This window comes from Ostrea edulis, chromosome 4 (assembly GCF_947568905.1).
Source record: "Ostrea edulis chromosome 4, xbOstEdul1.1, whole genome shotgun sequence".
NCBI classification, from domain to species: domain Eukaryota; kingdom Metazoa; phylum Mollusca; class Bivalvia; order Ostreida; family Ostreidae; genus Ostrea; species Ostrea edulis.
In genome coordinates this window covers 5,148,326-5,173,325 of record NC_079167.1, presented here as the reverse complement: position 1 = coordinate 5,173,325, position 25,000 = coordinate 5,148,326, and the positions used below count along the sequence as shown (strand labels likewise).

The 25,000-nt window shown below is 36.1% G+C and overlaps 1 protein-coding gene across 1 annotated transcript in view; it reads right to left on the bottom strand.

The window, feature by feature from the left end:
• LOC125668847 (uncharacterized) overlaps positions 1–25,000 on the bottom strand; it is a 95,507-nt gene that overhangs the window by 13,476 nt on the left and 57,031 nt on the right. The window contains exons 36-41 of the mRNA XM_056164401.1: positions 22,512–22,971; positions 16,746–16,899; positions 16,187–16,275; positions 10,828–10,929; positions 6,744–6,915; positions 2,431–2,538 (exon numbers count right to left, since the gene is read on the bottom strand). Coding sequence (XP_056020376.1) covers positions 2,431–2,538; positions 6,744–6,915; positions 10,828–10,929; positions 16,187–16,275; positions 16,746–16,899; positions 22,512–22,971 — 1,085 coding nt within the window. The remainder of the gene's footprint in view (positions 1–2,430; positions 2,539–6,743; positions 6,916–10,827; positions 10,930–16,186; positions 16,276–16,745; positions 16,900–22,511; positions 22,972–25,000) is intronic.

The following is a 25,000-nucleotide window of genomic DNA, read 5'->3' as shown; positions in this document are numbered from 1 at the left end:
ATCTTCCTAAGTCAGGAGTGGATTGATCATGTGACCTAAATATCAATAAGGGTCATCTACTCCTTGTGCTGTACCAGTGTACCAAGTTTGGTGTCAATCAAGCAAATAATTCTTAAAATATAGGAGACAATATATTACTATGTCCAGTTTAACCCTTCACTTTGACCATGTGACCTCAAAATCAATAGGGGTCATCTTCTCTTGAAGATGTACAAGTGCATCAAGTTTTACGGGTTATCAAAATATTGAGAAGACAGTATATTCCTATGTCCAGTTTGACCCTTGACCATGTGACCTCAAAATCAATAGGAGTAATCTTCTCCTGAAGATGTACCAGTGTACGAAGTTTGATGTCTGTCAAGCAAAGGGTTCTCAAGATATTAAGCAGACGGTATATTCCTATGTCCAGTTTGACCCTTGACCATGTGACCTCAAAATCAATAGGGGTCATCTACACCTTGGGATGTACCAATATATCAAGTTTGATGTCTGTCAAGCAAAGGATTCCCAAGATATTGAGCAGAAAGTGTCTTCTTATGTCCAGAGTAGATTGACCCTTGACCTTTTGACTTGAAAAACAATGGAGGGTCTTCTTCTACTCATAACCAACCCACATTTGATATATCATTACGATCAAGTGAATGGTTCACAAGATATCGAGCGAACAAGATGTGGTCTACCGACCGACCAACAGGTGCAAAGCAACATATAAACTTAATAAAGTGCACCGCCACGGCACATGATACGCCCGTCACATATTGTTAACAGTATAGATTGTACCCATTAAAACATTTTTTTTTTATATCACCTTAATTAAATGTCACAGTGACCTTAAAGTAGGATGCGACACACCTTCTACCTAAGATGCATTAGTTGACCAATTTTGGTGATTCTAGGTCTAATAGTTTTCAAGTTATGAGCCGGACAAGTTTTTGCCATATATGGCCATATCTTCTTAATGAAAAGTCACAGTGACCTGGTTTTAATGTGCGACACACCTTCTACCCAAGATGTATCTACAGACAAAGTTTGATGATTCTAGGCCTTGTAGTATTTAAGTTACGGGTCGGACACGAAAAAGCTAACAGACGGATGGACAGACAGACAGACAGACGGACGGACATGAACGCCATACCATAATACGTCCCGTCTTAAGACGGGCGAATAAAAACATCCAGAAAACTGGTTGTAACAGTAACTCTTCTGAGTTAAAGGGGCACAACTCCATCAAAAATCAACTAACCGTAACAAAACTCAAACTTGATCTGGAACTCATCAATATACACCTGCATACAAAAATTAATTCTATATCTCATAGTCTTTAGAAAAAAAGTCCAGAAAACTGGGTGATGCAGAAGGACGGACAAGGGTAAAACTATATGCCCCAACCACTTTGTGGACTTTTCATTTTTAGGAATTTCAGGGTCACCAGATAGCCTGTAATCATTTAGGCCATCATTAAAAATATTTTTGTTTGATGTACTCCGACCCACATTTTTCAAGGTGGGTAAGCAATTTTTTTTTTTTGCAGTATCGAAAAAATTTATTACCAGATAGCCTGTAATCATTTAGGCCATTATTAAAAATATTTTTGTTTGATGTACTCCAACCCACATTTTTCAAGGTGGGTAAGTAATTTTTTTTTTTTTTGCAGTATCGAAAAATTTATTATTGTCATAAAAACACAGACTTAGAAATTTATTGATGTTTTCATTAAACATTGGACAAGACAGATTTAATAATTATTGCTATAAAACATTCATCAAAAAAGTATCTTAGAGAATTTAAACCTTTAAAATGAAACAATGTCTATTTCCCTGGAAACCAAATTTTTAAAAAAATTTAAAATTAAAAGTACGGGGAAAAAAATGATTGGGTAGGGGCGATTTTCACGGGTCGGTCGGAGTACATCAAACAAATCAATTTATATTTTTGGCCTTAGCCTTAAGTTTAAACTTTTTAACTCTTGAAACAAATAAATTCATCTACAAAATTCTCACATTCAAAACACCATTATCAAATTAATGTTCACAAAGTCTACATAATTCATATAAAACTACTTTTTATCATAAAATTTTCCAAAGACCATTGCAAGTGGTTAGTTTTTTTTTAGTCACCATTAAACGAAAAATATCAGCATAATTTTTCTTATTTCCAGGGAAGTGATTCTCAGCATAATGTGTTGAATTACATTTGATTTCAACTCATCACTTCTCTGCAATGGCTATGCAATTGAAAAATTGTTTAAAAATCATGCCATGACACTGTTACCTGAATTTAATGGTGAAAATTTACAAGAAATAACTTCATAATTTATAGCAAAATATGTTTTCTATGAACTTATAGGGAAATTTTTTCCCCATGTGAACTTTAATTTGACATGTAATTGTACACTAGTATTAACAGTAAAATAAATCAGCTACAAGTCACCTCATCAGCCAACATAACAACTGTTTCTTTACGAGGTCCTGGGGTTGTAAATTTCTTGTTCAGAAGATCAGCTGCATGATCAGGTGTGGCTTTCTGATTGTTAAGTTGCTGTAATATTTAATAATTAAATCCCTCATATATGTGAAATGAGTGAGTTAATGACATGGTCTTCAATTTCACAATCATGGAAATAGCTTACAGCAATAATGTATTTCAAAGGATATAACCACTACTTTATTACAAGAGGCCCATAGGCCACATCGTTCACCTGAGTTACCCTAGCTGACCCAGATTTGTTTAGCTATTGTGATTTATAAAAGATTTTTTTTACAATCTTTATGCCCATAAACATTTTTTACCCCTAGGGGCTTGCAATTACCATCACCTGACACTACCGATTTTAGATGTCGGTCAAGCACAAATCAATTCTGCATTAGCACATTAAGCTAGTACAGTGGAACCCCGTTATTACGTTCTCCCTTTATTACGTTAGTCCGCATATCATGTTGGAATTTCAAAGCACAAAACCATTTCTTAACAAACCTAGATAAAATAGACCTCGTTATTATGTTGTTCCAAGATGCTGGGACTCGGTATTACGTTGTAAAAATTCCGACAAAAACGTAATAAACCCCTAATTATTCAATAGTGATTCTCAAAATAATAAGTCATTCACACCTTGGCTGCCCCAGGCAGTCAACATGTAAATTTTCTGGTCTGCTAGGGGATTAGAGACCCTTGACTGGTCACGCTTTGATAGATCTAGTGACATCAATACAGGTGAATACCCTGTATCGAAGCCAGTGATAAGCAATTAAATAATGTTTATTTAGAAATGGTACTTTATGAAATTTACTTCATTTTTCATATTTTGATGATCAAAGAAATAATAATTTCTCAACCATATGCATGTTTAGCATCGTGTGATTGCTTTCGATATTAAAACTCTATTTACGGACAGCATGTTGGACAAAATTTATCGTCTCAAAGTTGAAACAGCTTGGATAACGGCTTGGACATAGTTAGGTGAGAAAAGGTAGTGTTCAATTAAAACAATTGTCAGTTATTTTGACATAGTAGTTTGGGTGTTGTTAGATTTTGTCCATAAATAAGCCGATCAAACTGCCCAGTGTTATCGGCTGATTCGTGCGAGGCATTTAGCTCAGTGAACATTTTAAAATTCCTTGATATCTTTTTTTGATGTGCACATGATTTTAGTGCCATCATTTAGTGTTATAAATGTGATCTTAATATTAGTGCATTATTTTTTAAAAAGTGGATTGCGTTTGTTCTCCGTGTTTATCGTTGGGGAAAGAAGTGTGCAAGTGTTGGATATCGCATGCGTTTTGGTCGTTTTGTTGTGGGTTTTTTTGGGATGGGATTTATTAAATTGTGTTTTGTATCTTGTAGTAGAGATATAACTTAATATAAACGATGTTTTGTTATTTTTTGTTTTATTTACGAATGTTGAATATGAACCAGAATGAGTTATTGAGAGAAATTTATATGATCGCATTATGTTAAAGACCCATCTCATGACCGTAGGGTCAGTGAAAATGTAGGTGGAGCCTAATCTAAACAAATGTTATTTACCTGGAGTGGCCAGGGTCTACCAAGGTGTTAATTGCTATATCCCATGACACTCAAAGAAATACACAGAGGCAGAACATGGCAGAAATCTACCTGTTCATGCTTTTTTATAGTTTTGATATACACAGGACCTGTCTCAGGGACCTCTGCAGAGTTTCTGTGGTCATAGTGTTTGAATAATGGTTGTATTCCTAAGGGTAGCTGACACACATTCTACACCCACCCCTCTTTCTCTCTCTCTGTCATTGACTCAATGAATAATTTCTGTTATAAATATAGAGGTATCATAAATTTATGACATAAATTATTTCAATAGGTTACAAGTTTTAAAACGTATTGTGCAAATGATTGTTTGATTTCTGATTGTGTAATTTATAATACATGTACAGGTATATAGAGGGGGAAATTACAATTATATTGAAATTGCATTGTTCAGGGGCCTTTTTATAAACAATTGAATTACAAGAAAATGGCAGATGTGGACAGGTCATTGTTATCAAAACTCAGGTATACTGGGGTTCCTCAAGATCTAAAGAATGCCTGTTAATACTGGCTGTTATTGTTATCAAAACACCTCTCTGGGGTAGCCCCAGACCACAGTGTCTGCAGATGTCACTCCACCTGAGATCTATTGTTAAATGTTTGATTGGCAGGCAGCTTACAATTTGGGGGTGTCAACTTAAAATTGGGTCTTTAAAGTTGAACAAAATGGCGGAAACGAAAGCAGATCCGCAATGCTTATCAAAGCATCCTTATTTATCCTACACAAGAAATAAAGAAAAGGGATGAAAACATGAAGAATTAGACATTTAAAGACCCAAAAAAAAACACCATAGGGTTGCTCCCCGGATCACTGAATGTGGGCGGAGCTTATCCATGGTCAATGTTATTTACCTGGAATTTACCTGGCCAAGAGATCAGTTGTTGTATATATTTTTATGATATACACAGGAAATTTCTCAGGTTATTACAAATTATGCTTAGTGTCTTGATTTGTGCAAAAAAAAAAAAAAAAAAATTAAAATTTCTACCTACATGCATACCGCATTTCTATTTCCCGTAAACCTTCAAACTTGGTCATATTTATGTATTGCAAATGACAGGTTTAGCCCATTTCTAAACCCTTGCTTTTTAAAACTTCTAATTAAATTGTTATATATCGTATATAAATAATTTCCTAAATATAATATTACCCGGCGTTTCCGGACACTTCCTGGTGTCTTGGGAGTTCGCGGTGTCGTGGGTGTAGTAGGTAAAATATCCATGTTTCGAGAGAATGAATAAATCCAAGTAGATCTGTGTACATGTACAACCAAATGAAGAATGATCAAGATACCCCTCAATATGGGCCATCTGTAGCTGTAGTGTTTGCGTAATGGTGGTATCCCAAACAGAAGCTGACACAAAGTCTACCCCCCCCCCCTCTCTCTCTCTCTCTCTTTAGGGTTTCTGTGGACATGGTGTTTGTGTAACGATGGCATCCCAAACAGAAGCTGACACGAAGTCTACACCCCCTCCTCTCTCTCTCTCTTTAGGGTTTCTGTGGACGTAGTGTTTGTGTAACAATGGTATCCCAAACAGAAGCTGACACACAGCTAGTCTACCCCCCCCTTTCTCTCTCTCCCTTACTTTCAATCATTGACTAAATGAGTAATTATTGTCATATGTATGCAACACTATTGCCATGCAATATTATTTCATCTATATTATTGCTGCCATATTATTTCATCTATATTATTGCTGCAGTTTTACACATCTCTCTCTCTCTCTCTCTCTCTCTCTCTCTCTCTCTCTCTCTCTCTCTTTATAGATATAAAACATAAATTATAAATAGCTCAATAACTCTCTCTCTCTCTTTTTATCTTTATAAATATAAAATCGTGATAAATCATAAATAGAAATATCTCAATAACTCTCTCTCTCTCTAAATATAAAGCCGTGATAAACTATAAATAGAAATATCTCAATAGCTTATTTATGCTTTTTTTACTATTGTTTGATTTCTGATTGTGTAATTTATAATCCATGTGGTATCTCAAACAGAAGCATTTTTTAAACTACTGTAACAGTTTTACGCATGGACAATATAACCATTATACATGTTGATGTGCTGCGCCAATAAAGAATTGTTCATGTTTTTATAAATATAAAGCCACAATAAATCATTAATAGAAAATATTCCAATAACTTATGTTAGTTTGGTTTTTTTTTTATTATTATTGTTTGATTTCTGATTGTTTAATCTATAATACATATATAAAGGGGGCAGGTTTCCCTGTTTGCTCTGTTCTCAATTTCGTATTCTCTATAGGATTTTTGATCAATATTCATTATCAGATATCTTTACCCTTTTCTTTTCACTTCTTGTAACTTGACAATTACGAAGAGAAAACAATAGCTAGACAGACAGTGCGCAACACCACATGACTGTCATACTTTGATGTCAGAAGAGAAGTGTCATGCATTGTAAGTACTGTAAAAAGTATTAAGATATTGCAAAATCCAAAGCTCTAGAGAAAATTTATAACTTAAACTTAAAGATTGTTCATATTCCTAGTAGAAGGTATGAAATTCCATATAATTATAATTAAATCATTCACCACTTAGCCAGACAAAAGGTGATCAGAACAGCTCACAAAGGCTTTCAGCTGAGGTAAGCTAATAAAAAATCATGATAACACGTATGTATTCATGGGAATGTTATTTAATTCAAGAAGTCTTACTTTCAGCATTTGAACATATGCCTGACGAGGCTCTGTCAGTTTCATTCCATTGACCTCTATGTATCTGAAGCCTGGCAATTCCTCTTGGTCTGTAGCCTGATGAAGAGCCCTGACAACTTCAAGGACTGTGGCTGTTTTGCCTGTTCCAGGGACTCCCGAGATGTACATGCACCTGTTGGGGAAAAAAACATATAGTGCAACATTTTCAAACATATTCCTTATGATAAATGATCAGATATGACTGTCCAAGATAAAAAAGAAATGTTTCAGAAACATGTATGTCCCCCATAGTGCAAAATCAAAAACGGTTATACACGTCTCATTTAATTGACAGTAGTGCCAAAACAATTCAAGATCTTGAGCGGACAACATCAGGAATTCCTTCGTCAAGAGTGGACTAAACCTTTGATCATGTGACCTCAAAATCAGTAGAAGTCATCTTACTCTTTAACCCTTGTAGTGCCAAGTGCCTATAGATAAGCAGCATCTGTATATGCCCAGTTGATAAGAGATTTCAGTTGCTGACTGTGCCAGGCTGATTTGTTAAATTATCTCAATTTACACATGAATTAGAAAATGCTTATTAGCACCTGTTTCTAAGCATATTTTCTGATAACAAACTGCAAATTTTTTTTTCAGGAATGAATGAAGGACAACATTGTGAAGAAAAAATCTGTTTAAACCAAACATTGCTTACAAATTTTTTTAAAAATGTTAATAATAAATTAATATTTTACCAAATCTATTGTTGATTTTAAAACATGATGATATAAATTTCTTTGCTTTAACTTGGTAAAAATATTCTAAAATTTAAATCAAATAATCAGTCTCAGAGCAAATAATTGTCAGTTTAGAATCATCAAAAATTTCACGATTTAGTCAGAATCACTTGATTCATCTCCTCTGTTGTCTTGCATACGTTGGTAAGCTTGCTTAAAGTCCTTGTGACTGTGATATATCCTGAAACAGAGGTCCACGCACAGTCCAACATCACAGTTCCTGCATTCATACAATGATCGTACGGTTTTCCTCCCATCTCCTGCACACTTCCTTTTCCCCATAGTTATTGAACACACAGGACATATCCTTAATGGCTAAAACTTCTGGCCCTCTTTTTTTCTATTTTGGTAAGGAAGTGTCTTCCTGTGAGGCGCTCTATCTCCCTCGGATTGGTAGATCCTTGGGCAATCAATGGTTGTGGGGTAGTTTCAGCGATGAGTGCTTTCACAACTTCCCTTCTAAACACACGATGAGGAAAAGGTTTTTTTCTTTGCTTCTGACAATGTTCCTTGTACAGCAAATATGAATTCAAGGTTGCCATCATCAACATATGGAAGAACACTTTTTTCCACCATTTCAGCGTACATCTTTTGAAAGCTGGGTATGTAATCATTTGGTCACATTGATCAACAGCCCCTATGAACTTGTCATTATCAATGATTCATGCTGGTCTTCTAATGATCTCTCCTGTACCACGATCAACTCTGTTGGGGACATCCATAAACTCCGCATTGTGGATCGACGTACACATATGAACATCACATTTATCCTTCATTTTAAAACCTGTAGTGTGCCGTTCAACATCGCAATACTTTCTCCTTTTTTCAACTTGGCAGCTTTGAGATCTGCTGGTACTCCTTTCCTGTTAACTCTCATGGTTCTGCAGGCACCTGTCTGTTGGTACAGGTCATGGTGTCTGTTGGTACAGGTCATGGTGTCTGTTGGTACAGGTCATGGAACAGGATTGGTGACGTATAATAGTTGTCGACATACAACTTGTGACCTTTACCAAGATACGGTTTCATTACACGCATCACTAGATCATATATTTTACCCTTTTCAGAGGGATGAAGAGATGAACCGAGGTAAATTTCAAATCGTGGACAATATCTGTTACTAGAGTCGCACAACATGAACAGTTTTACTCCAAATTTCAAATCGTGGACAATATCTGTTACTGGAGTCGCACAACATGAACAGTTTTACTCCAAATTTGTCCAGTTTGTCAGGCATGTAGACACGAAAGGAGAGATTCCCTCGCCATGCAATCATGCCTTCATCTACTGCAATATTTCCCCCCGGAGAGTATACCTCTTCAAATTTAACTCTGAAGTGATCATAAACTTTGCGTACCTTAAATATCGGATCATATCCACCCTGTTCTTTAGCAATTTAATTGTCAGTCATGTAGCAAGGACATGATGAGAAGGAATTTGTTTCTTGGCATAACTTCCCCCCCCCCCCCAAAAAAAACAGGGTTGAAACCATCTCATCCTTGCTCCAATAGTCCTGCAAGTCCTGGTGTTGAACAAGTCCCATGCCAAGAATTAAAGCAATGAACTTCTCCATATCGTCAGGGTCAACATTTTGCCATTTGCGGAAATGCGAGTGAGGTTTCAGGTTCCTTCCCTGGGGCGAATTAAAGAAATCCACTACATATTTATTTGTTTCCTGAACAAGGACATAGTTTACAAATTTATCAGAAATGAAAAGTTTTAAAAAATCCAACATTTCACAGTCGTTTGGCATGTTTTCTTTTCGCCCTGAAACTCCGGTGCCCTGACGTCTAAATTTCCCTGCATCCATGTGTCAACAAATAGCACTGTTCCTTCGTCATTTTCCAAGTCTTTGGCATCAAATCCTAAAAACTCATCATCAGAGTCTTCATTTAGAAATATTTCTCCGAAAATATCTCTGTTTTCAGGATCTACGCGTTCTAAAACGGCATTTCCCTCATGCACATCATCAACTGCGTCCATCTTGATTTCAAACTAACAAAAGTTGAAGATCATGTTTCGTTTTCTATGAATATTTATTATAGTATTTCCCCAAATAAGCCAATCGGTGCAGAAAAAACTAGGGCTGTGCGGTGCTCCGAAAATTTCGGTGCACCGAGATTTACACCATTAGATTCGATGCACCGATTACAAATTCCGGATTTCGGTTCGGTTTAGATTTTACTTACACCAAAACAACAAATATGGCGTCCAAGTGATGTTGAAAACATGTGGTTTTTTATGCAACAGAGATTTAAACCACTACTGTGTTGAAAGTTAGCATTTTCACCACTCATATACCAACAAAATATGGTCCGCAAGATCATTGCAGTTTATCTTTACATGACATATAGCATTTTTGTCAGTGGTGGAGTGAAATCAACATCGTAGGTAATGAAACAGATTTGACAGTTAATATGAGAGAAGTAAATCAATAAAGGAGAGATTTCCAAAGACTCTCAATTGATAGAATTGTTGAATTTTTGCATATCAATGAAAACAATATCATATACATTTTAGATTCACTATAGATTTGTTTAATAATCCAAAACTTATGCAGCACATTAATATAACAAATTTTGATAGACTGTCAGTGTTTTCTTTTTTCTATCAAAGTTATAAAATGCCATTATGAATAGATATGATGCTTACAAATGACGACACATAGTTATATAACTTGAATAAAATAAAATCAAATATGCTACTCATTAAAATTGTTAATTTTTGTGGTGTCATTAGATAAATTGGACCTAACATGAACCGAATCGAAAATAACCGAACCGTGCTGTTCTGAATCGAAACCGAACCGAATCCAGCTAACCCTGAATCGTCCCAGCCCTAGAAAAAACATTGGAATAACCTTCTATCTTTATATATTAGCAACGAAGTAAGGCAAATCTAGCTAGTTCATTGGTTAAAATCATATTGAAAACGTCACATATCCAAAGTCAATATAGTGAGGACTGGCAGAAAACAGAAAGTTATGGCGGTCCTCACTATATCGATGACCGGCATACAGGGCAAGAAAACTGGGTCGCCGCTTTATCGGGGACCAGCACTACAAGGGTTATAAGAAACCACGCTACTTTTGCCTTTTCTTGATTATTTCCATTTGATTATCTTCATTTGAACAAACATTAATCCCTTATACCCAGAAATGATTTGTGCCAAGTTTGATTGCAATTGGTTCATTGATTCTGTAGAAGATGAGAATGTGAAAAGTTAACAAAAAATACTGGATGAGTTTTGATCAAAAGAGCTCACTTGAGCCTTTGGACCAGGTGAAGTAATAAAAGGAGGGTACTCACCCTCCCGTTCCATCCAAGATTTTACTCTCTACAAAGTTATAGATATCCTGAAATTCTGTCTCTCTGCAAGGAAGACTGTCTGGAACTGCAGAGACATGTAACCTGCAATTGATCACAAACATTCATTACCATCTTTGTTATAACTAACTTTCAATTCTAAAACCAGAACAAGAGTATCACCAATGGTACATATCATAATACGCCCGTAAAAAGCTAATACAGGGTGTTTTTCTTAATCCATGATTTGTAGAACTTGGCGTCAGCAATCATCAGGGTGTTGCATACTTTCTTTGCATTGTAAAAAAAGACAAATTATGTACTGTCTATGTAATATTTTCACTTGGCATAAGGTGTATGTGTACCAAGTTTGATGGTCCTAGCCCAACTATTAAGTCAGTATCCTGCTACTACAACCTTGACCTTGAAAAACAATAGATATCCTCCACTCTGCAGAAGGTATATGTGTACCAACTTTGACAGTCCTTGCCCCAACAGTTCTGTATACTGCCTACAAGCTTTTCCTACAAAGTGATACTGCGACCTTGACCTTGAAAAATAATACACATCTTCCTTTCATTATGGTGATCAAATGTACCAAGTTGTAATATCCAAGTTCTTACGGTTCAGTTTGCATCCTGCCTACAAGGTTTTCCTACTATGTGATACTACAACCTTTACATTTGACCTTCGAAAACAAAAGGCTTCCTCCACTTGCCATGGGGAGTATGTGTACTGAGTTTGACGGTCCTAGCCCCAATAGTCTCTATTCTGCCTACAAGGTTTACATATTAACTGATACTACGACCTTGGCCCTTGACCATGAAAAATAATAAGCATCTTCCTCTCATCATGGCGATTTAATGTACATGGTTGCAATATCCTAAAGCTTATGGTTTGGTATGCCTACAAGGTTTTCCTACTAAGTGATACTGTGACCTTGACCTTTGACATTGAAAAACAAAAAGGCACCTTCCTCTTGTCATGGTAATCAAATGTACAAAGTTGAAATAATATCCTGGAGCTTATCTATGGTTTGTATCCTGCCTACAATGTTTTCCCCACTAATATTGCGACCTTGACCTTTGACTTTAAAAAACAATAGGCATCTTCCTCTCATCATGGTGTTCAAATATACCAAGTTGTAATATCCTGGAGCTTACGGTTCGGTTTGTATCCTGCCCGCAATTTTTCCTACTAAGTAATTACTATGACCTTGACTTCTGACCTTAAAAAACAAGTCATCTTCCTCTCATCATGATGATCAAATATACCAAGTTGTAATATCCTGGAGCTTACAGTTCAGTCTGTATCCTGCCTACTAAGGATTTCCTACTAAGTGGTACTACAACCTTGACCTTTGATCTTGAAAAACAATGGGCATCTTCCTCATCATGGTCATCAAATGCACTAAGTTGTAAAATCATGGAGTTTACTGTTCGGTCTGTATCCTGCCTACAAGGTCTGGACAGTCAGACAGATGGATGGAAAGAGCCATACCATAATAAATCCTGTCGTTGACGGGCGTATAAAAATATGATACAATTTGCCCACAGAAATTGTATAAAAGCATGATCATGTACACTGAGAGGGGTGTGGGTTACACATTATTCAATACAAACTTTTCTGCCTTACATGTGGAGAGAAAAATACATGGCAACATAGTAATGTGTATTGAAGATAAAACTGTAAAAATATACAAAGCATTTCTAACTACAACGTAGATAATTGCTTTTAAAGGACATGTTTTATATGTGTATTGATTTACTTTAAGGTGGTTCACTACACCCTGAAATAGTTTCTCAAATCAGTACGAATTGATTTAATCATAAAAGATATGATGATATATAATAAGAATATATTCCCAAAAAAAGGCAGAAAATATGCAAATTTGGATAAAAACATGATTTTCAAAAAAATTATTTCAACACATATGAACAAAAGACTCTGGCGGATTTGAACTCGAGATCTGCGGTTCACCAGCCCAGTACTTTAACCACTGAGCTACGATGATAGACACACAAATCGATCGATACAAATAATTTCACAAAACATTTAAATTGCCATCTTGTGGCGTGTCATTAAGAGTATCGGCTTAAGTGTAGTGAGCTCCCTTAATACGATACAAAATTTTCATTATTGAATGGCTACATTAATGTTTATGCAGCTTTTTAGCAAAGATCCAAATCTGGCATTATTAGTAAGGTTACAGTGGAACCCCATTATTACGTTCTCCCTTTATTACGTTAGTTCGCATATTACGTTGGAATTTCAAAGCACAAAACCATTTCTTAACAAACCTATATAAAATAGACCTCGTTAGGCCACATAAAATTGAAATTACGGTTCTCAGGCCCGCGCGCATCTGTTTTGAGGTGCCCGCATTGCAAATTTTATTGCATTTTTAATAAAATAAAAAGTAGGTAATGCGGCGACGTATCCGAAAAAAAAATTTCCGCATTCAATTTTTCAAAACTTCCGCATTATTCGGAGCTCCTCCTGTCTCAGTATACGAATAGCTGTATTTAGCAGAGAATACCAAATACCGGAAATCTTCGTTTGTCGTGCGCAATAAAGACTTCCGATGTATAACAACGTGGTTGCAGTGTTATTTTGAGAATGTCTATTGTGTCAATAAGTATTCGACAAGGAGCAGTGTTCATTCTACCATGGACAATTATAGAGGGATATTCGGAGGGATGTACCTTCCTAGATCTTTATGAGGGTGTGAAAGCAATGAAGTTCGATTTGGGAAGCTGGACGTTTCCTGAGAAATTAAAAAATGCCGCTGTCTCCGTTAGTGTCGGTAAGAACAAGAACGAATTAGACTCTGCAATCATTACAAATAAAGTATCGTCAACGATACCTGTTTTCGGCCACTTTGTGAGATATACGGTGTGTGAAACCAAGCCCGCCGATGTTTCTGCACATTTCGACAATGATAGTGCCGATGATCATAATAATAATGCCAAGGATTGTCAAGAACCGGGAAGAGCCACCAGAAATATCAACAACGTGTTGGTTTTTAACGCACGTAAACTTTGCCTTCCAGAGCCATTCTCTGAAGATGCCAAAATTACAAACAATAAGCGAATTGTTTACAACAAAATTTTATATTTGTTGGGAAACGCAGGCTTGGGTTTTACACCAATGACAATAGATGAAGGTAAAGATTTCATAAATGCTTTAACTAACTGTATTTGGATAATAGACCCATTTGTTGATACCCTCAGAGATCGGTGTTTTGCTCTTCCAGTTCTTTTTGAAAATCTGTTTGGTTACAATGTACCCGAAAACCATAAACATAAGAGGGGTGAGTTGAGTCAATCAACCCTGTTGTCGTTAGCTTGCCATTTAGATGCTTGTCTAGAGAAAACATGGATTTCCAAAGTGATGTGGGCACCTATCAGGACTGCTGCTCAAACATTATCAGACAGCTTTCACAAGTATATTGAGTATTTAAAGCAGAAAGCAGAGAAAATGAATGAAAATAGACAACTCATGTTTCCTGTGAGAAGCTTGGATGAAACAAAGAGTGTAACTGAAACCAGTGACGGTACAATAAAGAATTTGCTTGATGTTATATGTTTTATGTCAAGTTGGCAAATAAAAAAAAGCCTCCCTCATCTGTTTTGGTACGAATAAAAAGAAAAAAAAAAAACCTCCCTCCCTCATCTGTTTTTTGAGAAAATTGGCCTGAGAACCAGAGAATTAATTTTATGTGGCCTTATTACGTTGTCCCAAGATGCCGGGACTCAGTATTACGTTGCAAAAATTCCGACAAAAACGTAATAAACCCCTAATTATTCAAAAGTGATTCTCAAAATAAGCCTTTCACACCTTGGCTGCCCCAGGCAGTCAACATGTAAATTTCCTGGTCTGTTAGGGGATTAGAGACGCTTGACTGATCACGCTTTGATAGATCTAGTGACATCAATACAGGTGAATACCCTGTATTGAAGCCAGTGATAAGCAATTAAATGATGTTTATTTAGAAATTGTACTTTATGAAATTTACTTCATTTTTCATATTTTGATGATCAAAGAAATAATAATTTCTCAACCACATGCGTGTTCAGCATCGTGTGATTGCTTTCGATATTAAACTATATTTACGGATAGCATGTAGGACAAATTTTATCGTATCACAGTTGAAACAGCTTGGATAACGGCTTGGACATAGTTAGGTGAGAAAAGGTAGTGTTCAATTAAAACAATTGTCAGTTATTTTGACATAGTAGTTTGTGTGTTGTTAGATTTCGTCCATAAATACGCCGATCAAACTGCCCAGCGTTATCGGCCGATTCGTGCAAGGCATTTAGCTCAGTAAACATTTTAAAAATCCCTTGACATCTTTTTTTGATGTGCACGTGATTTTAGTGCTATCATTTAATGTTATAAATGTGATCTTAATATTAGTGCATTATTTTCTTAAAAGTTGATTGCGTTTGCTCTCCCTCCATGTTTATCGTTGGTGAAAAAAATTATATTACATAAAGGGCACTTTTTTTATTTTGATGTTTTAAATTTTACAGTTTGTGGAACTTGAAAGTACTTTCTTTGCATTGTATGAATAAAGGGTCTTAAAACAAGAGGTAGATAGATAAACTAAGAGTTCTGTGTGTAAAATATTTTCCCCAAATTTGACCAAGTTCAACAACCTGTAAAATTTAAAACATCAAAGAAAATAAAAAATAAATTGTTGAGAATTAAAATCCTTGCACAACGCACTTCCTCAAGTTATTTACAAAGACCATAGCTTCTAAACTGTGAGAAGAGTTAAAAGGACAAAGCATGCCCTTTATGTAATATAATATTCCCTAAAAACAGACAAGTTCAACAACCTGTAATTTTCTCAAAAATTGAAAAAAATCAAAATCCTTGCCAAATACACATCTTCCATACCCATATAAATATTCTGTAAAATAAGAAGGTCCTCACTTGAAAACTGTGGAAGGAAAAATAAAAGACAAATCATGTACTCTCTATGCAATATTTCCTGAAAACTTATCTCCAATACCCATACACTCTGTAAAAAATGGCCCTCACTTGAAAATTGTGGGAGGAGTTAACCAGACAAATTATGTACCCTCCATATAACAATAATTTTTCAAATAAAGGGGCAAAACTCCTGCAATAGAGGTAAAAATGGATCAAAATTGCAACATGATCTAGAGTGATCCACAAAGAAGCTACAAAGCAAGTTTCAGCTTGATAGGTGACAGGGAATGAAGTTAAAACAGAAACCAATGAACAGACTGATGTTGATATATACGTCTCATTTAAAGACGGGCGTATAAAAATAGGCAGGGGTGTACAGAAAAATAGGCAGGAATGTAAAGTTAATATAGAAAAATTGCACCTGGATCTTGCCTCCTCTAAAACATTGCAGGGTGAAGTTAAAGGTTCACAACGGTTGGGAATCTTAGGTGAAGCACAATTACTGTTTCTCTGAAAAAAATCAAATTCAGATAATATATTAGAAATATTACTAACGGTACATACTGATAAACAGTACATAGCTTTTGTACACATGGGCATTTCATTGACCATGATACACATTTCCAATATTTTAGGTACATGCAGAAAAATAACAAGTATCTTTAAAGACAACCATTTACCACATCAAGAGGAAGAAATCTCACTAAAAGACAATATCTATCAGTATATACATAAATATGAAAAGTTAAATATCAAAAACAACTAAAATAAATCAAAACATTAACAGTTACAGGATTATAGGTTAGCCAGATTCTGTTTCCTGGGACCCATCCCATTCCTAAAGTAAAGGGAAATAGTTTAGTCTCAGTAAAACCTTATCCTGCTAACTCCCTCCATAATATAACTCCATTTTATAATTTTCTATTGCTTCTTGGATTTCAATATATCCCCAGAATAATGTACACAATTTGTATGAATACCCTTTGTTTCTTGGGCGTGGTTGTCCTGGGCTTTTTATTTTTAGCTTGTCCACTGAAGTCTGAGAGGTTGCTATCGGAGTCGGTGTCTGATGGAATGAAAACCTCATTCTTCCCGACTGGTGAAAAGTCCACATTCTCATCATAAGAAATCCCCCTAAATTCAAACAATGCATTCAATAAACATCGGTACATCAGATTACTAGAGTACATATGTGCAGTATGTAACTTATATCTTATCTGTCTGTATTATTAGCATTTATTTATCATAAAGTCAGAATAATGAAAACCATTTAAATAAACAACATCATAACAAACTAGCATACAAGACAAAGTTTGTTTGCCATGCGTAAAACATTTTCAATAGTTCCACAAACGTTTTGCTTTTTAAATTTTTCAGAATTAACAATTTCTTTTAGTCGGGATAATCGGTCATTATATATATTGTAATATTCAAATCAAAATTTATCATCAACAGGAACATTAAGTACCAAATATTTTTCATTTCAAGAGTTTACAAGCAGACCATTCATGTTTTCCCTGGTTATTATTGGTTTACAGTATCTGTTATTTCTTTATATATATATATTTATATCATTCATTTACAGTGCTTCCCTATTAAAAATGAGCACTAATTCATCATATTGCAGAGATCTCTCGTATTTTTTAAAATTTAAATTACTTCAGAAATGTTGTATTTTATGATTATCTCAGTTTAAAATATTACTATAGATTTTGAGTTTTACCATAAGTCAAATGTACAAAGTTAATCTATATTTTAAAGATGCAAACTAGCAATAATTAAAGAGGTGTAGTTTTAGTTGAAGAGAAAGTATATTTCTTTTAAGGATACTCATGTTTGGCATGTACACCTTAAATATCTTTAAATATTGGGTTTTGTATTTTGTTATGTTTTTTAAATATTGGGTTTTGTATTTTGTTATGTTTTTTAAATGAAAAGCAAAGAAATCGCCCAAATCATTTTATGTAAAATTTATATGATCCAAGTTTCAAAATTACCCACTGTTATAAATTTAAACGGATCTAAAGGGATTCGCGTTTCTTGAGATACGTGATTTGAGTGCATAATTCTCATTTTTGGCATGTTCTGAAAGCTGCTCTGAAGTACTTGTCTTCGCTCAACATAACCAATTTGACCATATTATCATCAACAAGAGATGGAGAAGTAGTCTTTTCGATGTGGTTGCAAAACAAGGGGTTGATGTGGGAAGTGACCACTCTTTAGTACTGGAAAAAAACCAAGTTATAACTGAGGAAATCAAAGAAAAAAGATCAATGACCACCTCCAATCAACATCCAAAAACTCAAAGATACAAAAACCCTGAGATCTTTTCAATTAAATGTCCAAAACAGGTTTTCAGCACTCATGGAACATCCGGATGAAATCGATATGGAAACTTTTAACAAAGTATTAATAGAAAATAGTCAACAAATACTTGGTCCAAAGAGAAAGAAAAAAGAAGAATGGATTTCAGATAAAACATGGAAAATAGTAGAACAACAAAAAGAGAAGAAAAGTAAAATCTTGTCCACAAAATCCAAGAGGCAAAAGGACCAACTCCAGGCAGAATATCGGGCTATTGACAGGGAAGTAAAGAGGAGTGCAAGAGCTGACAGAAAGGCATACACTGAAAAGCTAGCTAATGAGGCAGAACAAGCAGCCTCTAAACAAGACATGCAGACCCTCTATCGAATTACAAAAACATTAGCAGGCAAATTTCAGTCATCAGAGCTACCAATTAAAGACAAACAGGGAAATGTACTATCAAAAGAAGAAGACATACTGAAACGCTGGAAGGAGCATTTTGAAGAAGTATTTAATATGAAAGACCCAGAGAACGAGGCAATAATAATACCAGCCACGGACACATTAGATATTAATACTGATCCACCAAGTATAAAGGCAATCGCTAAACTTAAAAATGGAAAAGCTGCAGGCATTGATCAGATACATGCAGAGCTTCTCAAGGCCGAAGAATACCGGACACCTACAATTTTGACAAATATCCTACAGAAGACCTGGGAATCAGACGAAACACCATCCTTCTGGAAAACCGGCCTTATAGTTAAATTACCAAAGAAAGGAGACCCCTCAAACTGTAAGAACAAAGAACAAGAGGTACTGTGAGCAATGCTCACTAAGAATACCCCCCCCCCCCATCTCCCAAAGGGTGTTGTTAATAGGTATAAATTACCTCTTTCCTGAGTGTCAAAATATGGTATGCCTTTGTAAAAGAAAAATGGAAGATACAGTCCGAAAACAAATCCATGGTATAAACCTATAATTTTGACCTTGAGATCAAAGGTCAAGATCATAAAGAGGTCATGAATGTACATGACACATAGTCTCATGGTGACACCCACGTCTTATGGTATGACTGGCAAAACCCTATAATCAATTTTGACCTTGAGGTCAAAGTTCAAGGTCATATAGAGGTCATGAAGGTACCTGACACATCGTCTCATGGTGATACACTCATGTGTCAAATATGGTATGCCTATGTCAAAGAACAAAGAAGTCATGGCCCTGACACGAATCCATTGTAAAAACCTTTAATTTTGACCTTGAGGTCAAGGTCATATGGAGGCCATGAAGGTACATGACATATCGTCTGATGGTGATACACTCATGTGTCAAATATGGTATGCCTATGTCAAAGAAGTCATGGCCCTGACACAAATCCATTGTAAAAAAAACCTTTAATTTTGACCTTGAGGTCAAGGTCATATAGCGGTCATGAAGGTACATGACACATCGTCTCATGGTGATACACTCATGTGTCAAATATGGTATGCCTATGTCAAAGAACAAAGAAGTTATGGCCCGGACACGAATCTGCACAGACAGACAGACAGTGATTCCTATATACCCCCCCCCCCCCAGAACGTATAACTAGTGTTCAAAATTGGTTCAAAACTTGGTATAGAACCATGGGTCTATGCCAAAACAAGATGACATAGACCTCATCGAATTGGCATAGACCACAACATTGAAAAGAAATAACACAAATTTAAAACATTATTATTTACTTCTAATGTATACTTAGAAAGCATATTTTCTTTCCATTTCCATAACAGTGTCTTCCTTTCCTCATAACATTTATCAGACGTCGACTTTTGGGATAACTCTTTTGCTTTAAATCTAGAAGATCGGCATAGACAATTTGGTCTATCCCAATTACAATTGGCATAGACCGGTGTCATTTGACATAGACTCGGTCTATGGTTAATTTCGAACACTGAGAACTACAGAGGAATAATGTTGCTTTCCGTTACCATGAAGGTTCAAAGCAGAGTGATACTGGACAGAATTGCAGAAGTAACAGATCCCTTACTGTGTCAAGAACAAGCAGGCTTTAGGAAAGGGAAGTCGTGCGCTGATCAGATATTTGCTCTCAGACAAATTCTAGAAAGCAATGAATGGAACTCCCCATTATACATCAATTTCATTGACTTCACCAAAGCTTTTGATAGTGTTAATCGCCTAGCCCTAGAAAGAATCCTTCGTCATTATGGAATCCCAGATAAAGTCATCTCCATCATCAAGATGCTATACACTGACCTTAACGTCAAACCTATCAGAGGAGTTTAAATTGATGACAAGTGTGAAACAGGGATGTCTGCTCTCTCCTTTTCTCTTTACCTTCTGCATTGACTGGATCATGCGAAAATTAACTAGAAGCAAACGAACAGGGATTAGTTGGGGTATGACAGAAGTACTAGAAGACCTTGATTTTGCGGACGATATTGCACTGTTATCTCACCGTCATCGAGACATGCAAGAAAAAACCACCCAGCTCACAAAAACAGCTGAAACAAATTGGCCTTCATATAAACACCTCCAAAACTAAGATCATGAAGGTCAATACCGTATCAGAGGAACCTATCTCTTTAAATGGCACAAACATAGAAGATGTCACCAACTTCCCATACCTAGGAAGTAAGATCACCAATGATGGGGATTCAGAGGCAGATGTACAAGCTCGCATTTCTAAAGCCACAGGAGCGTATGCTGCTCTGCGGAACATCTGGAGGTCAACACAGTTTAGCAGCAACACCAAAATTAAGATCTTCAAGAGCAAAGTGCTTGGGGTCCTACTGTACGGTGCTGAATCTTGGAAAGTAACCAAGTCTATTTCCAACAAGCTGGATGTATTTCAGACCCGATGTCTTCGCAGAGTATTGCGCATCTTCTGGCCTAACATCATCTCAAATGACGAACTGTACAAAAGGACAAACACCACTCCTCTATCCCAGACAATCAGAAAGAGAAAATGGCTGTTGATAGGACATGTAAGCAGAATGTACCCAAATTCCATCCTAAGGGTGGCTTTGAAATGAACACCAACTGGCAAGAGAAAGAGAGGAAGACCAAGAGAGACCTGGAGAAGATCGGTGGAGAAAGAAATGAAAGATAACAACTGGAGTTGGGGACAGGTCCAGAAATGGGCACTGGACAGACCAACATGGAAGTCTCTGGTGACGGCCTTATGTGCTGATCAGCACGAAGAGGACTAAGTAAGTAAGTAAGTAGACTACGGGTGATCAGAAAGCTCACGTGAGGTTTCAGCTCTCGTGAACTAAAAAGGTTTCACCTTTAAATGCTTTGTGTAGTTTTTGAGAAAAACAAGAGAAGTTTGTAAAATATATATGCCCCCCATGGGGCAAAATTGAAAAGAGTTATACACATAAATCATTTAATTCAAAGTAGTATCACCAATTTAAAATATTGAGCAGACAATATCTTCCTATGTCAATAATGGATTGACCATGTGATCTAAAAATCAATAGAGGTCATCTACTCATTATGCTGTACCAGTGTACCAAGTTTGGTGTCAATTAAGCAACTAATTCTTAAAATATGAGACAATATATCACTATGTCCAGTTTGATCATTGACCTTTGACCGTGTGACCTCAAAATCAATTGGGGTCGTCTTCTCCTGAAGATGTACCAGTGTACCAAGTTTTATGTCTATCAAGCAAAGGTTTTCAAGATATTGAGCAGACAGTATATTCCTATGTCCATTTTGACCCTTGACCATGTGACCTCAAAATCAATAGGGGTCATCTCCTCCTAAAGATGTACCAGTGTACCAAGTTTGATGTCTATGAAGCAAAGGGTTTTCTAGACATTGCGTGGTCAGTATATTCCTACGTCCAGTTTGACCCTTGACCATGTGACCTCAAAATCAATAGGGGTCAACTACTCCTTATGATGTACCAGTGTACCAAGTTTGATGTCTGTCAAGCAGAGGGTTCTCAAGATATTGAGCGGACAATGTCTTCGTATGTTCAGAGTATATTGACCCTTGACCTTTGGACCTGAAAAACAATAGGGGTCCTCTTCTACTTATAACCAACCCACAAATGAAATATCATTACGGTCAAGTGAATGGTTCTCAAGATATTGAGCAGACAACATGTGGTCTACCGACCGTCAGACGCAAAGCAATATGCCCCTCTTCTTTGAAGGCGGGCATAGAGTAAAACCAATGTTACATAAAAATTAGTCACAAGAAAATGATCAACTCCATTTATTTTGAACATCAGACATTGAAAACAATCAACGAGTCCCCTGAATTTCAATTTATCCAGAGCTGACTGTATACAATGTATGTGCTTATTAATGAATGTGCTATTGTATCAATGTTGAAAAACACAAATTTTTAAATTCAGCCCTACAATGAAACAGCGAGTATCATATGGTCATTGGTACAGAAATTATATTATGAAACTTGTGTCTTACTTGCTTCTTTTCCTCAAATTCCGGGATGATGGTGTGTCTGGCAGTGAGGATTCAAACTGTCCAGTCAGCCTTTTTCTGACTGGTCTTTCAGTGCTGTCAGTTTTCTTTCTCCGAGTTTGGTACACGTTATCTGAGATTCTTTTTATCGTAACTTTTTCCACCTTCTTTTCCGCCGTGGTGACAGATTTAGGGGAAGGTTTACCTTCTCGTGTAGAGAATGAAACTCTTCTGTTAAGCTGCCGAGGCTCTGTGCGACTGAGATGACTCAGTCCGTGTTTCTTTTGAGGAGTGAGTATAGATTTCAAGGCTGTGGACTTTCTGCTGTGAACGCTGGAAACATCAGATGACGTAGTGGATATCAAAGATATCGAATCATCATCATCATCCTCCATTAACATGGATGCTACATCCTGCGCCTTTATTCGCCGCCCCAAACACTGACCAGTTGACTTGCGCCTGTCTGTAAAATAACTCAAAGTGTAAATTTGGGGAAACATTTTTATTGGATTAAAACATACTTTCCCCCATCATAAAGCAGTTGATGTCTGTACATCCATTTGATACTGTAGAGAGAAATTAACATCTCAGTACATGTTTTGCTGATTGTGTGCTGTTGAACATCCATTGAAAATATATATCTCCAATGTCATGAAAGGCTTTAAATTTGAACTTCTGCTTGGTGCTTACAGCCTTTGAACAGTGAGAATTCTTTTACATTCTACACCTCCTGCAACATGGGACAGTTGTTTTAAGTGTTGAGCATAGGTCTGAATTTTTAAGCATAATCCAAGGATGGCTTTTACATGAATTCTCAATGCTTTCCCAATAACCATGGCCTTGTTAAAATGAACTAGATTCAAAGTCATGGCAAATCATCAGATTAAAACAACTTCTGTGTCAAGTTTGGACTTCTAATATCTCTCAAATACAAAAGTTTTGGCAAGGAAAACTTTCATTTACTATAATGATGTTGACCAAAAACAAGATAATAAGACGCCTGATTATAAGCAACTATTGTGCAAGTCTCTCTGTGACAGTTATTCCAAGAAATATTTTTCTTGTGATTTTACCTTGAGATTACTAAACATGGTCTTATGAAGGTCAAAATGATAAAAATGGGTGATTCAAAACTCAAAGTAATCCCCCCCCCCCCCTTTATATACAAAAAAATGTTTCAGACACATACCACCCACAAAGTGCAAAATTGACTAGAAATATGTCCATAGGACATGAATGCCCTGCCCAATATGACATTTGCAATGCAAAATGAAAACAAGAGGCCCATGGGCCACATCACTCACCTGAGTTACTTTGCCCCATATTTAACTGAGTATTAGTTAAAAGTATCACTAGTTCCAAGGGCTATGAAATCCTATACTGCATATCTAAGCTAAATTCTAATATTTAGCAACAGCATAAAACAAATTGTGTTCTTAAAAAAACTTAAATGTCCTCAAAAATGTCTTTATTAATGAAAGGCTTCATATGTAACATTAACACGATATGATTAATTTGGACCTGTCCTGGAGTAAAAACCCCAACGTTACATTCATTATTTTGTACATCCTTTCCTGCTTTTCCTAAATATGCAGTTTATAGTTTTATGCCGTAACAGCAAACATAAAGACATATTTCAAATGATAAAGACAATAATCACTACAACGATTTTGGCCCAACCCTGATACCAAAACCGTCAGCTATAATGTCATGAAATATCCATTTAGTTTCAATTTAGTATCAACAGCATTAAAGAAGACATTATTTAAATGTTTTACACATTAATACTATATAATACTAAGTTTTGACCCCACCCTGGGTTCAGAACCTCTACCCCAGGGATCCTAAAATTTACAATTTTTGTAGAGGCCTGTTTACTCTACATCACTATGCATTTTTCTTACACAAGTGAAATTTTAGAAAGATTTCTGAAAAATCATCAGTTTTTGACAGTTTTCATCCCACCCCCATGGCCCCAAGAGTGCAGGAGTCCTGAAATTTACAATTTATGTCCCTCTTGTCCATAACATGCTTCATACCAAATCTGAAATGAATTGGAATATTACTTCTCAGGAAGAAGTTAAAAAAGTTCTTTGTTCATACATAAATATCATGGTCTTGTCCTTGAGAGGAAGATTCTAAAGTGTTTTCCTATATATTTCCATGTAAAACAAGGATCCCTTATTGTGGCCCCAATCTACCCTGGGGGTCAATGATTTGAACAAACTGGAATCTACTCTGTCAGGAACCTTTCATGTAAATTTCAACTTTTCTGGCCCAATGGTTCTTGAGAAGATTTTTAAGGACCACACCTATTTTTTTCCCTTTTCTTCATTATCTCCCCTTTCAAAGGGGCATGGACCTTCATTTGAACAAACTTGATAGACAGATAAAAGGTGAACAGAGTACCTCACTTGAACTAGAAATTGGAACTAAAACTTGCAGAACATTAGATAAAAAAAAAATTATTATCAAGTCTGTAAGCAGTCGCT